The 22,233-nt window shown below is 41.1% G+C and overlaps 1 protein-coding gene across 1 annotated transcript; it reads right to left on the bottom strand.

Annotated features, from left to right (window-relative positions):
• Window positions 1–11,060: 11,060 nt before the first annotated feature.
• LOC104109959 (uncharacterized) lies at window positions 11,061–11,474 on the bottom strand. The gene has a single exon (XM_009619364.1). It carries the CDS (start codon window positions 11,472–11,474, stop codon window positions 11,061–11,063), a length of 414 nt encoding a protein of 137 aa, XP_009617659.1.
• Between the last annotated feature and the right edge of the window lie 10,759 nt (window positions 11,475–22,233).

The following is a 22,233-nucleotide window of genomic DNA, read 5'->3' as shown; positions in this document are numbered from 1 at the left end:
GGTGAATGGGTAAAAGGCTTTTGGTCCGAACCTCGGGTTTAGACCAAGCGGGCTCTGGGTCGATTTTTTTGACTTTTTGGAGGAAAATTTGGGAAATTTAATTTATGAAATATAGTTGATTCCTTTAGTAATATTTGATATCATTGAGACATTTTTGAATAGATACGAGTGGTTTGGAGGTGAATTCCAAAGAAAAAGCTGTGATTGAGAATTAAGTGCCCTTCGGAGCGAGGTAAGTGTTGTGTCTAACTTTGGCTTGAGGGAATAGGTATTGTGTGAGTATTTGCTACGTATTTTGTTTTTGAATACGACGTATAGTTGAGGTGACGAGCATCTATACATTGTGGTCGATTCATAGCATGCGAGTGAAATTCCATTTCTTGCAAATTTGTAGTCTTTAATCTTGTTACCCATGCTTATTGTTGTTATTTAAATGTTGGGAGACTTGTATCCGATTCCACCAAGGTCGATAAAATTGTGAATATTGATTCGAGGTTGAGATGTTAAATTGTGAAAGTAATCATTGATGAAATGTTGATTTCTTTTGAAACTTCTCTCTATCCGTTGTTATTAATTCTGTGAATTGTGAGGAAGAGTGTAAAGAACGAAGGGTGATGCCGTGCATGATTTATTTATATTGTGAGGAAGTGTGTAAACCACGAAGGGTGAGGAGCATGAGCAGCACCTTCGGATCATTCTTCGGACTCTGAAAGACATCCAGTTATATGCTAAGTTCTCAAAATCCGAGTTTGGTTGAGTTCAGTTGCTTTCTTGGGTATCGTTGTATCAGCAGAGGGTATTCAGGTGGATCCTAAGAAGATTGAGGTAGTCCAGAATTGGCCTGGACCCACATCAGCTACAGAGATACGTAGTTTTCTGGGTTTGGTGGGCTATTACCATCGATTTGTGGAAGGGTTTTCATCCATAGCAGGCCCGTTAACCAGATTGACCCAAAAGCGTGCCCCGTTCAGGTGGTCAGATGAGTGTGAAGCGAGCTTTCAGAAGCTCAAGACAGCTTTGACTACGGCACCAGTATTGGTATTACCCACAGGTTCAGGATCTTATACTGTATATTGTGACACATCACGTATTGGTATGGGTGCGGAGTTGATGCAAGGCGGCAACGTTATTACATATGCTTCGCGGCAACTGAAAGTTCACGAGAAGAATTACCCTGTTCATGATCTAAAGCTGGCAGCCATTGTTCATGCGCTGAAGATTTGGAGGCACTATCTTTACGGCGTGCCATGTGAGGTATTCACTGATCATCGGAGCTTGCAGTATTTTTTCAAGCAGAAGGAACTCAATTTGAGGCAGAAGAGGTGGATGGAGCTAGTGAAAGACTATGATATCACCATGTTGTATCATCCTGGGAAGGCCAATGTGGTGGCCGATGCTTTGAGTAGAAAGTCAGTCAGAATGGGTAGCCTTGCATATATTCCAGTTGGTGAGAGACCGTTTGCATTGGATTTTCAGACCTTGGCCAACTAGTTCGTGAGGTTAGATGTTTTTGAGCCAAGCCATGTTCTAGCTTGTACAGTTGCTCGGTCTTCTTTGTTTGAGTGCATCATAGATCGACAGGATGACGATCCTCATTTACTTGTCCTTAGAGCCACAGTGCGGCATGGTGGTGCAAGAAGGTTACTGTTGGAGATGACGGAGTTTTGAGGATGCAGGGTCGTATTTCTGTGCCTAATGTGGATGGACTTCGTGAGTTGATTCTTGAGGAGTCCCACAATGCAAGGTATTCTATTCATCAGGGCGCCACCAAGATGTATCAGGACTTGAGGCAGCATATTGGTGGAGGCAAATGAAGAAGGACATAGTTGCCTATGTAGCTCGGTGCCTAAATTGCCAGCAGGTAAAGTGTGAGCATCAGAGACCTGGTAGTTTACTTCAGAGGTTAGATATTCCTGAGTGGAAGTGGGAGCGTATCACTATGGATTTTGTTGTTGGACTCCCGGACTCAGAGGAAGTTCGATGTAGTTTGGGTTATTGTGGACAGGCTGACTAAGTTAGTGCATTATATGGTGAGGAAGAGTGCAAAGCACGAAGGGTGATGTCGTGCATAATTTATTTATATTGTGAGGAAGAGTGTAAAGCACGAAGGGTGATACCGTGCATGAATTATTTATATTGTGAGGAAGAGAGTAAAAGCACGAAGGGTGATGCCGTGCAGTCTAATTTGTTATTTGGTGAGGTTGAGAGTAAAAGCACAAAGGGTGATGCCGTGTAGTTTTACTTTGCTGTTTTAATTGCTTAATTCGTTTAAGGATATTCTGTTCAATTCTGTCTTTTCATTATTCTCACTCTTCATGGTGTATTCCCCCACTGTATGCCCCCTTCCCATTATTTCTGCGTTATTGCTTTATTTACTGTTGTCGTCACTAGAATGATTATACTGTTCAGGTTATGTGTGGGTGTCTTGTTCTAGCCTCGTCACTACTTTGCCAAGGTTAGGTTCGACACTTACCAGTACATGGGGTCGGTTGTACTGATGCTGCACTCTGCACTTTCTGTGCAGATTTTGATACCGGCTCAGGTTGATTGAGATTTGCTACTGGTCCGCTGTCCGGAGACTCAAGGTAGATCTGTCGGCGTTCACAGACCTTGAAGTCTCCGTTTATCTTTTATGTCCTACTGTTTTCTTTCATTCAGACAGTTGTATTTCTTTCAGATTATTACTTGTCGTAAATTCTAGAATGCTCGTGAATTGTGACTCTAGATCCGGGTGGTAGCAGTTAATACAGTTTCATGATATTCCGCACTTATTATATTTCACCTTAGTTAATTATTGTTAATTTCTGAATGGAATTAAGGAATTGGTTAATGATTCTCTAACGTTGGCTTGCCTAGCAAGTGAAATGTTAGGCACCATCACGGTCCCATCGGTGGGAAATTTTGGGTCATGACAACACCCAATTAAATCAAGTCCTTCAAATAAATATCTTTGAAATATAATTCTTTCCATAAATCTCTTTCAAACATAATTTCCTCAATTAGGTATCTTTCAAATATAATTCTTTCAATAAATATTTTTTGAATAAAAATCATTCCAAATAAATATTTTGAAAATAATTCTTCGATAAAAAGTCACCATTTGACACCCTATTTCATAATCATAAAAATACGGGTCTCAGCCCTTTTCATAATGTCGTAACACGGGTCTTAGCCCACTTTCATATTTTCATGGCAACTTGTGCCCATATTTCTATCAAAGCCGCACGGACAACTCACGTACCAATAGTAAATATTATCATATTTTCCCAGCACCTCGTGCCCATATTTCTTTCATAACTGCACGGACAACTCACGTGCCAATAATATAATCATTATATTTCCCTGACACCTCATGCCTGCATTTCATTTCACATTTGCTCGAACAATTCACGTGCCAATAACATAATCATTATATTTCCCTGGCACCCCGTGCCGATATTTCATATTACATTTACACGGTTAATTCACGTGCCAATATTATCATTATTTACTCACGGTACCTCGTACCCACATTTTTTTTTATAATCGACCTAGCAATAGCCACAGGCTCCCAATTTCAACATAGATCAAATCAATTGGCACGGCAACACCCTTCGTGCATTTATCTCTCTCTCACTGTGCTTACATATAACAATACCAACTAGGTGGGAGAAAATTTAATAATAATAAAAGAAATAAAGTGGAAGGCACACAGTAAGCAACAACGATTACAAGCTACATAGAAAACCTAAGTGCACCATAACATCTCAAGATAAAGGCCTGAATAAATACACAATGAAAAGATATCACAATATAATGTATGTCTCTTATTCTCGCCTGCACAGAAACACTCTTCGTTCCATGAACATATAATAATATAAAAATAATGGCACGGCATCACCCTTCGTGCTTTTACTCTCATCCTCACATGATTATTTAAATGAAATGGTATGGCATCACCCTTCGTGCTTTACACTCACAATATGGAACGACATCACCCTTCGTGCTTTACACTCACAATATGGCACAGCATCACCCTTCGTGCTTTACACTCACAATGGCACGCCATCACCCTTCGTACTTTACACTCACAATATGACACGATAGCACATTTCGTGCTTTACACTCTTCCTCACATGATAACATAATTCAGATGGCACGGCATCACCCTTCGTGCTTTACACTCTTCCTTACAAAGCACATGTATATCATTGACAGGCAGGGTAGGAAGCATAAATAACATCAAGGAGAGTGTTTAAACCACAACACAATACAACAATTCATATCACAATTTGCCACTGACCACAACCAAATTCGAAATATGTAGCAGAATCAATAAATTTCTCAACAAATAGCCCAAGGCTCCACACATCGTATATAAATTCTCAAAAACAACCACAAGGATGGGAAAATAACTCATCACAGGACAACGCCTTCTTTAATCCAACTTTGTGATAAATATATAAACGTAAATTTAAGCATATTTAATTAATTATTTGCAGATGAAAATCCATAATGTGATTATTTCTGAGAAATATCAAATCAACAACACACAGAATTCACATAAAAATCCAAGTGACAATAACACCAAATTATCATATAAAATACAAATTCGACAAACAAGGAATGAGGCATAATAAATCAAGGATTTACTAAGTTCCAACAATTTTCCAATTTAATACATAAGGGTGTCTACGAATTTCAAACCGATATAATTTGCACATATAAACCAAGTACGTACTCATCACCTCACGTACATGGTTTTTAATTACACAATTTCCACTTAAGACTCAATGCTTAAGGGGTAATTCCCTCACTCAAGGTTAGGCAAGATACTTACCTCGTTTCGCAACCAATTTCAAGATTCCAATAAACCTTTGCCTCGCGAATTCATGTCCGAAATATTCAAATCTAGTAACAAACAATTCGATATACTCAACACGAATCGTAGGAATTAATTCCATATGAAAATTCCAATTTTCCAACAAAATCCCAAATTTAACTCAAAAAATCGACCATGGGGCCTACGTCTCGGAATCCGACGAAACTCACAAAATCCAACAAACCATTCAATTACGAGTCCACCCATACCAATTTTATCAAATTCCGATATCGGATTGACCTTCAAATCTTCATTTTACATTTTTTGAAGATTTTAAAAAAATCTGATTATTCTTCCATAAATTAATGGATTCATGATGTAAATGAGTATGTAATCATAAAATATAATCAATATAGGATAATGAATACATACCCCCAATGTTTACCCCTCAAAATCGCCCAACAATTGCCCAAACCCAGCTCCCCAACTATTTTTATGTCAAAAATGGCCAAAAAACCCGTTTATAGAGCCTCTGGTGTTTTCGAGCGTCACAGGTAGCATGGGGCACTGCCTGTGGCGCTATTTCCAGTACCCTTAAATACCCCAGCACCAGGGCTAGCGCCTCACACTACCCTGGGCGTTCGCGGCAATGGGAAATCTTTTCCGATACGGAAATGGGCATAACTCTCTCATACGATGTCCGAATTCGACGATTCTTTTTGCTATGGCTCTGAAGTTTCAATACGGATCTAATGTTTCAATCAAAACTGAATTTGGAGCTCATTTTATTAATGTGATACCACGTATTCTTGAAGAATCGATGTCGAAATATAGCAAATCAAGTCCGATTTACCTCAAATTTTGCGTACAAGTCATAATACATCATATGAAGCTATTCGATACTTCAAATAGTAGAGAGCAGAGTAATTACTCAAAACGACAAGCCGGGTCATTACATTCTCCCCCACTTAAACATACGTTCGTCCTAGAACGTGCCAAGAGTTGTTTTCTAAGCCATCAAATCACTATTCTATCTTACCACGCACATACCTGGGGGTGATCCCACTTCACCCTATTCAACATAAGCCCGACAACACCATCTGAATTGTGATTATTCCTTTTATCCATATTTGTAAACTTTAAGACTAAATTTCTTACACTCCAAACATTTTCAAAAGGCCTGATTTTCACATCAACGCACGGTATTAGTCTCAATTGGCTATAGTAACTCGTGCCTACGCACACATCAACTTTCTTGATAGTGTTGAGGTACTTCAAAATATTTTCGGGGTGTTACATTCTCCCCCACTTAGGATCATTCACCCTTGAATGAGAAGTAGAGTCCGCCCTCAAACACATAACATAACTTATCTCTTCTTTCACACGTCTCAATCCCTCAAATTTACTATCTCCCAAGTTTTTCAAAAATTTTGGTAGAGTCTCCCCTGTAATTGGGCCTATCCACCTGCCACAGTAACACCAAAACAACTCCTAACAACACCTCCACAGCCCAACAAAACACCACAAGGTATATATATCCATAACACTAATCTCAGCATTACAAGCATTGCATTAACATAATGATATCAAGACATGAAGCACATCATATGTATGCTCATCACCACATCTCTGGTCTTAAAAGCTGTTCATAATTAATTCTAGCATCATCAATTAATCTCATATTAACCAATACCTCGCTTCGAATTTTCACAACACTACTAACAGAATGTGAGGCATGAAGACCTCATAACTATTTACCTGTCTTAATGAGTCACAATTAACGCCACCTGGGCACTCACCTCGTAGGCTAAAGCACAATAATTATAGCACAATTATGGCATAGAAACACATAAAAGAATTATCACATAAGCCTATCAGGCATAACTCCCTATTAGTACCATAGTACAAATTTAACTTCACAAAGGGAGAATTTAAACTCATAAAATTTCACCACAAGGACCTTATCCTTATATAACTTCCATCGCGGCTTGTAGCCTAGTTTAAAAATGCGAGGATCTCATCCTCAACTTCGAATTACAAGTATTTTGCACATTATGCCAACTGAAATTTTCAATTTCTTTTCATTCTTCTTTTCAATAAATTTTGTAAACAATTTTCTCAACACATAATAAACCCCCATACCGGTAGGGCATATAATTCATAAAATTGAAATCAAATATCCCGAAACCACATCAAAACCCACTATAGTGAGTAATAAAATTTTCTTTTGGACTTATAGTCCTCAATGGTGCCCAAAAATAAAATGATAGACACATACTAACATTATCAAACCTCCTAATAGGGATAAACATATAAGTGGTTCACAAAATTACGATGCTCACTCAAAAGCGAAGCATAATAGGAGGACTCACCTCAATATTCAGAACTGAATCAAATTAAGGAGAATTATCCTTTTATAATAAATTAGGATCATACCTGTAACAACACCATCTGGTGTATCAGCCTCTGCCAAATCATAGTGATTATATCAACGGGTCGGGCCTCCACCTCTTAGGTGCCCTCTACCCGTCTTTCCTCCACCCCTAACTGGCTGTGCACGTGGGGTAGTAACTGTATTGGGGCCCATATCCTGATGTGTTCTGATGAAATCCACCTCTCCCAAGTCTGGGACAATCTCTCATAATGTGCCTAGTATCACCATACTCATAACAACCCCTCTAAGGTCGCGACTGCTCGTACTGAGTCTGTGCCAGATAACTGAAATAACCACTGTAAGAATTTTATGTCGGTGGTGCACTATAAGAGCTTACTTGAGCACCCCAAGTAATCTGATGTGCAGACTGAGCTGTCCGGCTCCTCGAACCTCCGCCATAATGGGTCCTAGATGAAGAGTAAAATTCACTGAACCCTTCAGATCTTCGAGACCTTTTGGCCTCCTTGGACTCCCTTTCCTCGCCTAAAACACCCTCAATCTTCCTTGCAATCTCCACTACTTGTTGAAATGGAGTATGAGTTTGCAAATCTCGAGCCATGCATATTTTAATATCATAATCGAGCTCCTCAATGAATCTGCGGACCCGTTCTCTGACTGTAGGAACCAAGATAGGTGCATGACGGGCTAACTTACTGAACCTAATAGCATATTCTGACACTGTAATAGTGCCCTGACGCAACCGTGCAAACTTTGTGAGCCACGCATCTCGGAGAGTCTGGGGAACAAATTCTTTCAAGAACATTTGGAACGACATCACCTTGCAAACTTTGTGAGCCACGCATCACCCTTCGTGCTTTACACTCACAATATGGAACGACATCACCTTTCGTGCTTTACACTCACAATATGGCACAGCATCACCCTTCGTGCTTTACACTCACAATGGTACGCCATCACCCTTCGTACTTTACACTCACAATATGGCATGACAGCACATTTCGTGCTTTACACTCTTCCTCACATGATAACATAATTCAAATGGCACGGCATCACCCTTCGTGCTTTACATTCTTCCTTACCAAGCACATGTATATCATTGACAAACACGGTAGGAAGCATAAATAATATCAAGGAGAGTATTTAAACCACAACACAATACAACAATTCATATCACAATTTGCCACTGACCACAACCAAATTCCAAATATGTAGCAGAATCAATAAATTTCTCAATAAATAGCCCAAGGCTCCACATAGCGTATATAAAATCTCAAAAGCAACCACAAGGATGGGAAAATAACTCATCACAGGACAACGCCTTCTTTAATCCAACTTTTTGATAAATATATATTTAATTAATTATTTGCAGATGAAAATCCATAATGTGATTATTTTCGAGAAATATCAAATCAACAACACACGGAATTCACATAAAAATCTAAGTGACAATAACACCAATTTATCATATAAAATACAAATTCTACAAACAAGGAATAAGGCATAACAAATCAAGAAATTACTAAGTTCCAACAATTTTCCAATTTAATACATAAGGGCGTCTACGAATTTCAACCGATATAATTTGCACATATAAACCAAGTACGTACTCGTCACCTCGCATACATGGTTTTCAATTACACAATTTTCACATAAGACTCAATGCCTAAGGGGTAATTCCCCCACTCAAGGTTAGGCAAGACACTTACCTCGTTTCGCAACCAATTTCAAGATTTCAATTCACTTTTGCATTGCGAATTCGTGTCCGAAAGCCTCATATCTAGTCACAAATAATTCGATATATTCAACACGAATCATAGAAATTAATTCCATATGAAAATACTAATTTTCCAACAAAATTCAAAATTTAACTCAAAAATCGCCCATGGAGCTTACATCTCGAAATCTGACGAAACTCACAAAATCTGACAACCCATTCAATTACGAGTCTACCCATACCAATTTTTGGAAGATTTTACAAAAATCTGATGTTTCTTCCATTAATTCATGGATTCATGATGTAAATGAGTATGGAATCATGAAATATAATCAATATAGGATAAGGAATACTTACCCCAATGTTTACCTATAAAAATCGCCCAAATCGAGCTCCCCAACTAAGCGCCTAGTGCACCAAGAAGCTCCTAAACTTTGTTCTTATTTTGTTTTCAATGCATTGGGGACACTGTATGTTCTTAAATTGGGGGTGGGGTAGTCGACAGGCTTTTGAAACTTATATATAAACTCTTAGTCCCAATAGAGTAGATTTGTATATAGTAATGAATTCCCCTTGGTGTTTCTTTGCCGGGTTCTTTTCCAAGGGTGTAATAGTAGTACCATGATTGTAGCATAAAACGTTTTGACTTGTTTGGTTCTTTTGTTCTAGATTCAAGCATGTGATAAGTTTTTGTGGAATAAATTGCACCATTCAAATTTTGTAAAAAAATAGTTTGTCATTCTTGTGAAATCGAGGCTCGTTCTTTGACTTTGTGCTTACTTAGAATCTCAAATATTATTTTATGTCAAAAAATGGCCAAAAACCCTGTTTATAGAACCTCTGGTGTTTTCGAGCGTCACAGGTAGCGTGGGGCACTGCCTGTGGCACTATTTCCATTACCCTTAAATATCCCAGTGCCAGGGCTAGCGCCCCAAACTACCCTGGGCGCTCGCGGCGACAGGAAATCTTTTCTGATATAGAAATGGGCATAACTCTCTCATACGATGTCCAAATTCGACAATTCTTTTTGCTATGGCTTCCGAATTTCAATACGGATCTAATACTTCAATAAAAATGGAATTCGGAGCTCATTTGATTAATGTTATACCACGTATTCTTGAAGAATCGACGTTGAAATATAGCAAATCAAGTCCGATTGACCTCAAATTTTGCATACAAATCATAATACATCATATGAAGTTATTCGAGATTTCAAATAGTAGAGAGAAGAGTAATACCTCAAAACGACAAGCCGTGTTGTTACATGTAGTCTCTCTTGATTGTATATGAGTTGATAGGATTCGTGCTGACTCTTTCATTCATCTCTGCCAAGATCAAAGCTACTCCCGACAATACTCAATGGACTACGTAAGGACCCTGCCAGTTCGGCGAAAACATTCCCTTGGCTTCTTCTTGCTGAGGAAATTTCTTCTATAAAATTAACTACCCCAGTCACCCTTTTGTTGAATGCATTGGCCATACTCTTTTGATACAATTGATAATGTCATACTGCGTCCATTCTCTTTTCATCAATGAGCATGAGTTTCTCCTGCCTGACCCGTATCCATTCCGCATCATCTAACTTGGCTTCCAGACTGACCATCAAAGATGGTATCTCCGGTGCCATATACCAACATGTATGACATTTCCTCAGTGGATGTCCTTATGGTGATCCGATAACCCATTAAGGCGAAGGATAATTTCTCGCGACATAGCCTATGATTGTCCAATATCTTTCGCATAATCCTTTTAATGTTTTTGTTAGCTTCTTCAACTGCCCTATTCATTTGCGGTCTATAGGCTGTGGAGTTACAATGGACGATTCTAAACTTCTCACAAATTTACCTCATGAGATCACTATTGATATTGGCTGCAATGCTAGTGATGACTGACTCAGGTATCCCAAACTGGCAGACTATGTTGTTACAGATGAAATCAGCTACTTCTTTCTATGTGAAAGCTTTGTATGTAGAAGCTTCGACCTATTTGGTGAAGTAATCAATGGCTACCAAGATGAAACGGTGTCCATTTGATGCAGTAGGCTCTATAGATCCGATTACGAGCATGCCCCACGCGGCGAATGGCTAAGGTGAATGTATTACATTCAACTCATTGGGTGGAACCCGGATGAAATCCCAGTGCATCTGGTACTAGTGACACTTCTTCATATAACGGATTCTATCACTTTCCATTGTCATCCAAATGTATCTGGCTCTTAAAATCTTCTTGGATAAGGTGAAGCCATTCATGTGAGGTCCACATGTCCCTGAATGTATTTCTTCTAGCAATCTGGTTTCTTCAGCAACATCTACACATCTTAACAGACCCAAGTCTGGGGTCCTCCTATACAGGACTTCCGCATTAAGGAAAAAGTGATTGGCTAGCCTTTTAAGTGGTCGCTTCTCACCGTTGGTGGCACTCTCTGCGTACTCTCTTGTTCTAAGGAACCTTTTGATGTTGTAGTACCATGACTTGCCATCCAGATCGTCATCTACATGGAATGAGTACTCATTCTGGATCCTGGGAATGTGTTTGAACTCTATCCTTGTGAACTTCTTGCACATAACCGTTATGCAATGCAGATAAAGAAGGATCTTGACATTCTTGGTAGTCCATTCTCCTTTAAGTTGATGTATCAACCAATCAGAATTTCCTATGACTAGAAGCTCTTAGATATTCATGTTGACCGCCATCCTAATCCCGAGGATGCATGCTTCGTACTCGGCCATATTGTTGGTTAAAGGGAACATTATCTTTGTTGATTCCTGATAATGTTATCCAGATTCTGAAATTAAGACTGCCGAAATTCTTACTCCTTTGAAGTTTGCTACTCCATCGAAGAACATTCTCCATCATGGGTATGACTCTGCAATGTCTTCTCTGGCGAACAATAGTTATTCGTCTAGAAAGTATGTAATGAGCTGCTCATAATCCTTGTCCACTGGATTCTCTGCATGGTGGTCAGCTAAGGCTTGTCCTTTGATGTACTTCTGCATTACGTACACAATGTCAAATTCACTGAGAAGAATCTGCCATTTGGCCAATTTCCATGTAGACATCGGATTTGGAAAGATATACGTGAGTGGGTCAAGCCGGTATATTAGATATGTGGTGTTTGCCGACACGTAGTGCCTCAAATTCTGTATGATCCAAGTCAAAGCACAGTAGGTATGCTCTATCAGAGTGTATTTGGATTCACATGGTGTAAACTTCTTGCTCAAGCAGTAGATAGCTTGATCTTTCCTCTCGATCTCATCGTGTTGTCCCAACACGCACCCAAATGCATTATCCAAAACTGATAAATATAATAATAATGGCTTCTGAGGCTCGGGAGGAACCAACACCGGTGGATTTGACAATTGATGACGGTTTTCTATATACAAGACTTCAGTTGGTGAAGCCGACAGTACATATGTACAGGGTGCTACAACTAGTTGAGCGGGCAGTTTGCTATATACAGGGCTTCAATTGGTGAAGCCGACGGTCCGTTTTGTACACGATGCCCCGATTATTTGAGTAGGCGGTTTCCTATGTACATGTTTTTCATATCAGTGGTCTGACTCCGAGGTACCTGCAAAGGATCCAAAGCTTAGCTTTAGCTACACTAGAAAAATTCAAGTAAAGGATGAAGAGAGATAATCTTAGGCAAATGGTGGATCTGTCATTTGCCCCAGTGTAGTCTTAGCGCTTCCTTGCTCCATGTTGATCCTGCACTCAAAGAAAAATTCTTAGTGGGGGCGGGAAAGTTGGTTTGCGTCGACCACAATTTTGGTTTGCTCCGGCTTTTGACATGATTGCGCCGCGAAGTTCAGTAGATAGAACAAATTAATGGATATATATTTTAGAAAACATTTTAAAAATACGTTGTTTTTATGACAACTGCCGGCGTTCCAGATTATGACATGTTACGAAAGGTTCTCCACACGCGAGTGTATCCTCTTTAAAACATTGTCCGGTTGATGTCGATTTTCCGTGATGCTTCCGAAAACGCGGTTGCTTGCTATCGCTACTGTATCCTAATTCGAACTAATGCATTACAAGGTTTTCCTAAGGTTATCACCGAACCCTTTCAGGTTTCCTACGTATCCAAAACGGAATCAGGTCTAAACGTAGTTTGTGGAGAATGATAAAATATGATAAAGATGACCGATCCTGACTCAGGCAGCCTACGTATCCAAATGGAATCAGGTCAAAGTGTAGTTCGATTACAACAGATAAAAATGATGAGATTAAGAATGAAAATAGCCGAGTCAGACTCAGACTGCCTAAGTATCCAAATGGAATCAGGCCAAAAGGTAGTTCTATTATATAAGACGACTGAATCCGATGAGGATTGCCTATGCATTCCTTTCTGAGAAAATCAAGTCGGCGTAGTTCCCTAGCAACATACAAAAGTGACATTTTGTTTTTCTATTACAAGATAAAGGGGGGAGAGAAACTGAATCCTACGTGGGTTGCCTGAGTATCCGTCTGTGGGAAGTCAGGTTGAACGTAGTTCTGTTACAACAAAACCTAACTCTATTTATCTTCAAATATAGTATCTCTTGATTGCATCTGAGTTGATGGGCTTTGTGTTGACTCTTCCATCCATTTATGCCAAGATAAGAGTTCCACCTGACAGTGCTCGGTGAACCACATAATGAAATCATCCACAGGTATATGTGGATGATGTCATTGTCAAATCTAGAAAGAGTGCAAAACATTTGGGTCACTTGAAGAAGTTTTTCGAAAGCTTGCGGAGGTATAGTTTAAAGTTGAATCCTGCAAAATGTGCATTCGGAGTCCCTGCCAGAAAACTGTTGGGGTTTTGTTGTAAGCATGAAAGGGATATAATTGGATCATTTAAAGATCCAAGCCATTCAAAATTTACCGCCGCTTAAACACAAGAAGGATGTGTTGAGTTTCCTTTGCAGGCTAAATTACATCAGCAGATTCATAGCCCAGTATACGGTAATTTGCGAGCTTATCTTCAAGCTGCTGAAAAAGGATGTTGCTACGAAATAGACAATAGGCTGTGAGAAAGACTTCAACAAGATCAATCCATCGGAGCACCCTGTACCAATCGAACGTCAGCTTCGCCAATCGGAGCCGTGTCTATAGCAAACTACAAACTTTGCAAACAAAGCAATTCACATCGCTGTTCCATCACAACTGATGCCAGAATAGACAGTTGCAAACCTCGTCACCGATGTTCTGCCAATAGATGGCCGCAACTTAGCTTCGCAGTCAAGAGTATCTCTTGGGCATGCTTTTATTTCATTTGCTATTACTTTGAATATTTTAACGTATTGCTCATGTGGCTTCTGGAACGATTACGGTCTTAATTAATCACTCCCAAACAGATGTTGCTTTACATTCCTCAGTGCAAAACTCTCCCAACAAGTGGAGACATTTCTCAGTGCAAGGCTCTCCCAACAAGCTGAGACGCCTCTAGTTGTTGTGCCGAGGTCCTTACAGATGAGGACGACCTCAACGGGCCAACTCACCGACTAACCTCAGTACAAGCTGAATCCCGAAAAAATCAAAGAGACAGTGCTAGAAAGGATCATCCAATTGTGTGACCTAATAAAGAACGACATCAACCGTATATTAGGATGGCCGATGTGCCTCCCCCCCCACAAAGAAGGCACATCCACGCCAAGGACAGGAACTCATCGGAACAAAAGAGGTATGCCTCCCTTATTATCTACTCAAAATTTTTGTGTGTCACCTACAGAGATATTCTACACCCTGGAGAAGTTCAGATCGAAAGTGAAATGGCCACCGAAGATGAGATCAGACCCGACCACCAGGAAGTACGACGCCCTCTGTGAGTTTCACCAAGAACGAGGGCACAAAAATGAAGATTGGATCGCCCTCAGACAAGAAGCTATAAACATGTTGTGACAAAGGCACCTCAAATAGCTGCTAAGCGACATGGGAAGAACCAATTTTGCCAGAGGACGCGAACACCAATGACCGCCAAAGTTGCCCTCACCAGCTCACACCATCAACATGATTATCGACGATGGTGATGATGCCTCTATCAACAACATAAAGTTTACCACTACCCACAAACTCAAGCGATATATAACCCGCGAATGGTACGACGAACTCGAAGAAAGTATCATCTTCGACAAGTCGGATACCGACAGTTTGACTTTTCTTCATAGTGACGCCCTCATTATTACTTTACGAATTTTAGATACTGATGTTAAATGAATTATGGTTGATGACGGGAGCGGCGCGTGCATTATCCATACCCGAGTACTTGCACAAATGAGACTCGAAGGTAAGATAGTGTCGTGTTGCATCACGCTAGTTGGTTTTAACAATGCAGTTGAACGGACCTCCGGGGAAATTACACTCGCTATTTTAGCCGGCGGCGTAACTCTGGGGACAACATTCCGCATCATGGACCAGGCCACTTCATACAACGTTACAGTAGGACGACCATGGATACGTCCCATGAAAATTGTCCCCTCCAGCTTATAACAATTAATCCAATTCCCAACTCCATAGGGGATTTTTAGCATATGCAGAGAACATCACACATCACGGGAATGCGACCGCATTGCCTTAAATATAACGGCGACCCAACAGAGAAAAGACAAAGAAAAAGAGGCATAGCAATAAACAGGGTTGAGGTCGGAGCAAGAGGAGACATAGGACGTCACGAACGACCCTGACATAGTCGAAGCCAGTGGTCGACCATTGAAGACCCCAATTTCATTCAATTGGATCTTAACGACTACAACAAGAAGTCCTATATCCGCTGCAGGCTTCTAAAACTAGGTAAATTCAGTCAATTCTTAACACCTAACGAAGATTTGTTCGCTTTCAGCCATGTAGATATGTCGGGCATCCCAAAGAAAATCACCAGGCACAAATTAAACGTTTACCCATTCCACCCCTCAGTGAGACATGTCAAACATAAATTCAACTCCACAATTAATGATGCAGTGCGTGAGGATGTGGAAAAACTATTAGAAAATTGTTCCATCAGGGAATCGATCGCCAACTTAGCGTTGGCCAAAAAGAAGAATGGGAAATGGCGGATGTGCGTGGATTTCACAGATTTGAATAAAGAATGCCTGAAGGATTCATTTTCATTGCCACGTATCCACCAACTCATTGCCGCAATGACCGGGCATGAGCTAGTGTGTTTCTTGGATGCTTACTCAGGCTATAATGGCATCCTCATGGAAGAAGAAGATCAGGAAAAAACCACGTTCAAAAATTGGTGACAAAGATGTTCAAAGACCAACTCGGCAAAACAATGGAGGTATATATATACGACATGCTGATCAAGACCCAAGGGGGAGAAGATTACATCATTCATTTAAAAGAAACTTTCAACATACTTAGACGGTACGGAATGAAGATGAACCCAAAGAAATGCGCGTTCGGTGTAGACTTGGGAAAGTTCTTGGGTTTTCTTGTATCACAATGAGGGATCGAGGTAAACCTAGACCATATCAAAGCCACTTAGGGGATACAGGAACTCTTGACCACCAAAAAACAAGTCCAAAGGTTGATCGGTCGAATCGTCGCCGTATCAAGGTTCATCTCACGGTCATCAGATAGGTGCCATAAATTCTTTGGCGTATCAAGAAAGACAGCAGCATCAAATGGACTTCTGAATGCGTTCAGGCTCTACGAGAACTAAAGGCATACATGTCATCTCCATCCTTGCATCCAAAACCCGAGTTGGGGGAGCGTCTCCTTGTCTATCTGTCCGTATTTGAGGTAGTTTTAAGCACAGTCTTAATTCAAGAAAAAAAAGGTACGTAATCTCCCATCTATTACATTAGCAAAACACACGTCGACACCGAGACGAGGTACCCATACCTCACAAAATTGGCTCTGGACTTAGTCGTAGCTTCACAGAAGCTTAGACAATATTTCCAAAGTCACCCCATCTCAGTTATCACGACCTTCCCCCTTAGAATCATTCTACATAAATCCAAACTTTTGGGAAGGCTGGACAAATGGGCCATCGAGCTAAATGAGAATGATATCACGTATCAGCCGCGAACGGCGATAAAGTTACAAGTGCTCGCAAGCTTCATCACCGACTTTAACACAAAAAAATGCCTGAAGTCGAAAGGGAAGCCGTCCAAACCTCACTCCAACCACAAGACCCTTGGGTCCTATACACCTATGACGTATCCAACGCATCGAGGTCCAGATTGGGACTCGTACTCGAAGTCCCAACAGGCAAAGTGATTCGCCAGTCCTTAAGGTGCCTGGATATGACTAACAATGAGGCCGAGTATGACACCGTAATTATAGGTTTAAGAAGACGCCAAGGGACTGTGGCCGAAAATATTACCAGAAGTATCGTGGGCCTACCGAACAACTCCGAAAACAAGCACAGGAGAGACGCCCTACCCTTTGGTCTACGGGACCGCGGCAGTAATACCAGTCGAGGTTGGAGAATCTAGCCTAAGGTACTCCCATGAGATCAGCATAATTAACGACGAGAGCAGAAGGCAGGAACACGACAAAGTTGACGAACGAAGAGGCATCGCCTACATTAGAATGGTTGCTAAAAAAAACCAAGCATAATGCTATTATAACAAGAAAGCAAAGGTCAGGCCGCTCAAAGTCGGGGGCTAGGTACTAAAAGCTAAAACTCAAGCAAGGAAAGATCACAGGAAAGGCAAGATGGAAACAAATTGGGATGGTCCGTATAAAATCATAGCCAAAGCAAAAAAGTGATCTTTCCAATTAGAGATAATGAAAGGAAAGCTACTACCAAACAATTAGGATATCATCCACCTCAAGTACTTCAACTTTTAAGAGAAAAATTGTCCCCCAAGCCATAATCTTTTTTCCCTCACTTGAGTTTTATCCCATTTGGGTTTTCTCAAGGATGTTTTTAACGAGGCGGCGAGGGAAACATTTCGAATTGAAGTACGCGAAGGTAGGGCCATGGTTACTATTTTAGTGCTAGACCACTCAATACGCTCCAGATCAACCAATGAAGGTACTATACAAACTGGGACTGGGAATGGAACACTAGCCGAAACCCAAAAACCTTATAAATTTTTCCAAGTATGTAACTAAAATAACAATGTCAAGTAAATAAACTTTACGCTTATCAGCGCATATTTCTTGCATTTAAGTTATGTTAGACCCTGCTCGAACAAGCACTACCGCCCCTTGGTCGCAACTTAATGAAAGGTTATGTTCGATCCTTCTCGAACAAATACCTATCGACCCTCATCCACAACTTAATGAAAGGTTATGTTCGACCCTGCTCGAACAGGCACCTACTAGCCCTCAGCCATAACTTAATGAAAGGTTATGTTCAACCCTACTCGAACAAATATCTACCGGCCCTCGGCTGCAACTTAATGAAAGGTTATGGTCGACCATGCTCGAGCAAACACCTACCAGCCCTCATCCACAATTTAATGAAATGTTATGTTCCACCCTCCTCGAAAAAACCCCTACCGGCTCTCGGCCGCAGTTTAATGAAATGTTATGTTACAGCCTGCTCGAGCAAACACCTATCAGCCCTCAACCTCAATTTAATAAAAGATTATACTCGATCTCGATCGAGCGGACTCCTATTGACCCTCGGTCACACTCCTACAAAGAAACAAACATATACACAAGTATAGAAATAAACCACATCAAGAGAAGAAGATGCAAGGAAACATTCAAGCATTTCATATACTTAAACAGTTTTTTACAATAGGCTCGTGATGATGCAAGCAAAAACATACAAAAAAATCAAAAAAGAACTACTGGCCACCACCATCACGACCTTCAACATCCCCGCCGACTTGGTTGTCAACAACATCGCCTCCTTGGCCATCATCACCCACGCCATCACCACATTCTCCCTCAAGATATGATGCATCATACCAGGCATTCTCCTCAAGCCAGTCCACACCATCATCCTCCTTGTCATCAGTGGCCTTAGGTGTGGCGGGATCATACCCACAAGCGACTTGAGCCTCACGAGCCTTAACAAAAACATCTCTGAGGGCGACCATAGAAACGGATCCTACCTTAATGAAAATCTCAAAACACAACTAATTAAGCCTCAGCGTGAATCCATTCCTCGTATAAGTCCCGAGGAAAGTTGGAAAATCTGAAGTACGAGAAGAAGATGGTTGTGCAAGTAGTTTGGCCTTCTCAGCTTCCAAAGCAACCACCCAATCATAGAGGATGGAGTTATCCTTCTCTACCTCTCCTCTCCTCTCCTCTAGTCGATCTTCTTTAACTTTTGCCATGGACTGGTCAATATCACACTAGGCCCGAAGTGTCCTATTCGCCAACTCTAGCATCTCTTTATTTCCTCTGAGCCTCTAAACGGGAAGATTCTGCCTTCTTAAGCTCACTCTACTTCTCAGCGACTTCACCATTAAAGACCTCCAATTGAAGCCGTCATTCTTCCAATTGCCCACGCAGCTAACCATTTGTGCTTACTGGGCCTCCACACCCCTGCTGACCTAAAGCTCCCCTTCCGTGTGCCTCAATGTCCCCTCAATGATGCTACACTTCTCAATGGCTTTTACCAGCTCATCGTACTTATCCTTCAACTCATAACAAAGGGCTTGCATATTGCCACCCTCATGAAATCTCGTGCGAAACTCTTGGTAGTTGTCGCAATACTCAAAGTACTTGTTTTTCAACCTCACAAATATTTCTCTACGCTTCTCCTCCCTCCTGGCGATCTCAATCTCCAAAATTACCGTCCACAATCATATAAAGAAAAAGAAGCAAGTCAAAAACAAAAACGCCCCAAAAAACAAAGGCAAAAAATAGGAGAAGGACAAAGCACCAAACACTCACCCTAAGAGTATGACCGACAATGCTCCTCGACAAAGTGACGACATCCAATTCTTTGAGGGTCTCACCCTCTATTTCGGAACAAAAATGGTTGAGGGCAGGGACTATGTTCTATGTGGTTCTTCAGCAATTCACGATCCATAGGGATCACAAATGGTCTTTGTAGACCCCTCCAAACTCATCTCAAGTTGGGTAAATCCTTCCTCTATGATCTTCAGATCATCCGCATCAACGTTCGAACCCGACTCGTCGCCTTCCTCAGCAACGCCTTTACCTCTCTCGTTGGCCGACAAAGAAGTATCAATAGCTGGGTGCAAAGTGATGCCTCCTCACGCCTCCTACAAAGTTAGTTCTAGTAAGATTATTGAGAATATATACATCATAATCTTTAAGCAATTCAAGCCATCTTCTCTGCCTCATGTTCAGTTCTCTTTGCTTGAAGATATACATAATGATCTTGTGATAGGTGAATTTATCAACATGAACTCCATAGAGATAATGACACCATATATTCATTGCAAACACCATTTCTACCAATTGTAAGTCATTCATATGGTAGTTCTTCTAGTGTTTCTTGAGCTGTCTCAAAGCATATGCAATTACCATATCTTGCTACAAACAAATAGCCTAAACAAACACATAAAGCATCACAATAAATAACATATGACTTCGTACATTCTGGAAAGGCCAAGACTGGTGTTGATGTCAATCTATATTTCAACTCCTGGAACTCTTTTCATACGCATCTGACTACTGGAAATTGGTCGCCTTCTGAGTTACCTTGGTCAATGGGGCAGAAGTATAGGAAAAACAATCTACAAATCTCTGATAATAACCTTCCAGACCCAAGAAACATCGAACCTTTGTAGGAGTTGTAGGTCTAGGCCAACTCCTCACATCCTCAATCTTCTGGAAATCCACTCTAATTCCATCGCTGAAGACCATATCGCCAAGAAATGCTGGCCACCTCACCAACTCTCTCAAGGATCTTAAAAGGACCAATATACCTAGGGCTTAACTAGCCTTTCTTCCCAAACCTCATCACACCCTTCATAGGTGAAATCTGGAGCAAACTCCTCTCTCATATCATGATTGCTACATCACGAACCTTCTGATCGACATAACTCTTTTGCCTAGATTGCGCTGTTCGAAGCTGATCCTAAATCAACTTAACTTTCTCCAACGCATCTCAAACTAAATCAGTTCCCAACAACCTAGCCTCACCCGGCTCAAACCAACCAACTGAAGAACGGCACTGTCTCCCATATAGGTCCTCATAAGGAGGCATCTGAATACTCGATTGGTAGCTTTTGTTGTAGGCGAACTTTGCAAGAGGCAAGTTTTGATCCCAAGAACCCTCGAAATCCATAACGCAAGCACATAGAATATCCTCTGAGATCTAAATGGTGCGCTTGAATTGACTGCCCATCTGGGGTGAAATGTTGTACTCAACTCAACCCGTGTGCCTAACTGACTGTCCATCTGGAGCCCAACAATGATGCGCATGGTAACACGCTCCCATTTCTACTCAAGAATCTCAAGTCGCTAAAGCGAACCCCCTGGCCTCTGATGCTCATACTTCACTTGGTGACAGTTCAGGCATCGAGCCATATACTCCACTATATCTTTCTTCATGTTCCTCCACCAATAGTGTTGCCTCAAATCCTGATAATCTTTGCGGCACCCGGATGAATAGAGTACCGCTAACATTGGGCCTCTTCAATGATCAACACATGTAACCCATTTACATTGGGCACACATGTAACCCATCTACATTGGGCACACATATATGGCCTTGCATCTGCAACACACTGTTATCTCTGATAGAAACGTCATTGGAATCACCGGGCAGCACCGTGTCCTTAAGGACAAGAAAATGGGGGTAGTCAAACTAGCGCTCTCTGATGCACTCATATAAGGAAGCCCGAGAAACCAATCAATCCAGAACTCGGCTGGGCTCTGAAACATCAAATCTAACAAACTGATTGGCCAAGGCCTGAACATCCATGGATAGTGGCCTCTCTGCTACCGGTAGATATGCCAAACTGCCCATGCTCTCCACTTTTCTACTTAAGGAATCGACCACCACGTTGGCCTTCTAGGGATGATACTGAATAGTGATATAATAGTCTTTAGTGAACTCTAACCATCTCCGCTTCTGCTAATTAAGATCTTTCTGCTTGAACATATGCTGGAAACTCCGGTTGTCGGTATAGACCTCACATGGGACACCGTAAAGATAATGCCTCCAAAATTTTAATGTATGCATAATAGCTACCAATTCAAAGCCGTACACCGAATAATTCTTCTCATGAACCTACAACTGCCGAGACGCGTAGGCAATTACTCTACCATCTTGCATCAACATCGCGCCCAGCCCAATAAGTGATGCATCAAAATACATAGTGTAAGACCCCAAACCTGTAGGTAACACCAACACTGGGGCTGTAGTCAAAGCAGTCTTGAGATTTTGAAAGCTCGGCTCATACACGTCGGACCATCTAAAAGGAGCACTCTTCTAGGTTAATCTAGTCA

The sequence above is a fragment of the Nicotiana tomentosiformis genome, chromosome 10 (assembly GCF_000390325.3).
Source record: "Nicotiana tomentosiformis chromosome 10, ASM39032v3, whole genome shotgun sequence".
Taxonomy (NCBI): Eukaryota; Viridiplantae; Streptophyta; class Magnoliopsida; order Solanales; family Solanaceae; genus Nicotiana; species Nicotiana tomentosiformis.
This window is presented reverse-complemented; position numbering and strand designations above follow the sequence as displayed.

Bases quoted from the DNA above. Each gene is read 5' to 3' on its own strand.
- LOC104109959 (XM_009619364.1), bottom strand. From the start codon at position 11,474: ATGTGCAAGAAGTTCACAAGGATAGAGTTCAAACACATTCCCAGGATC.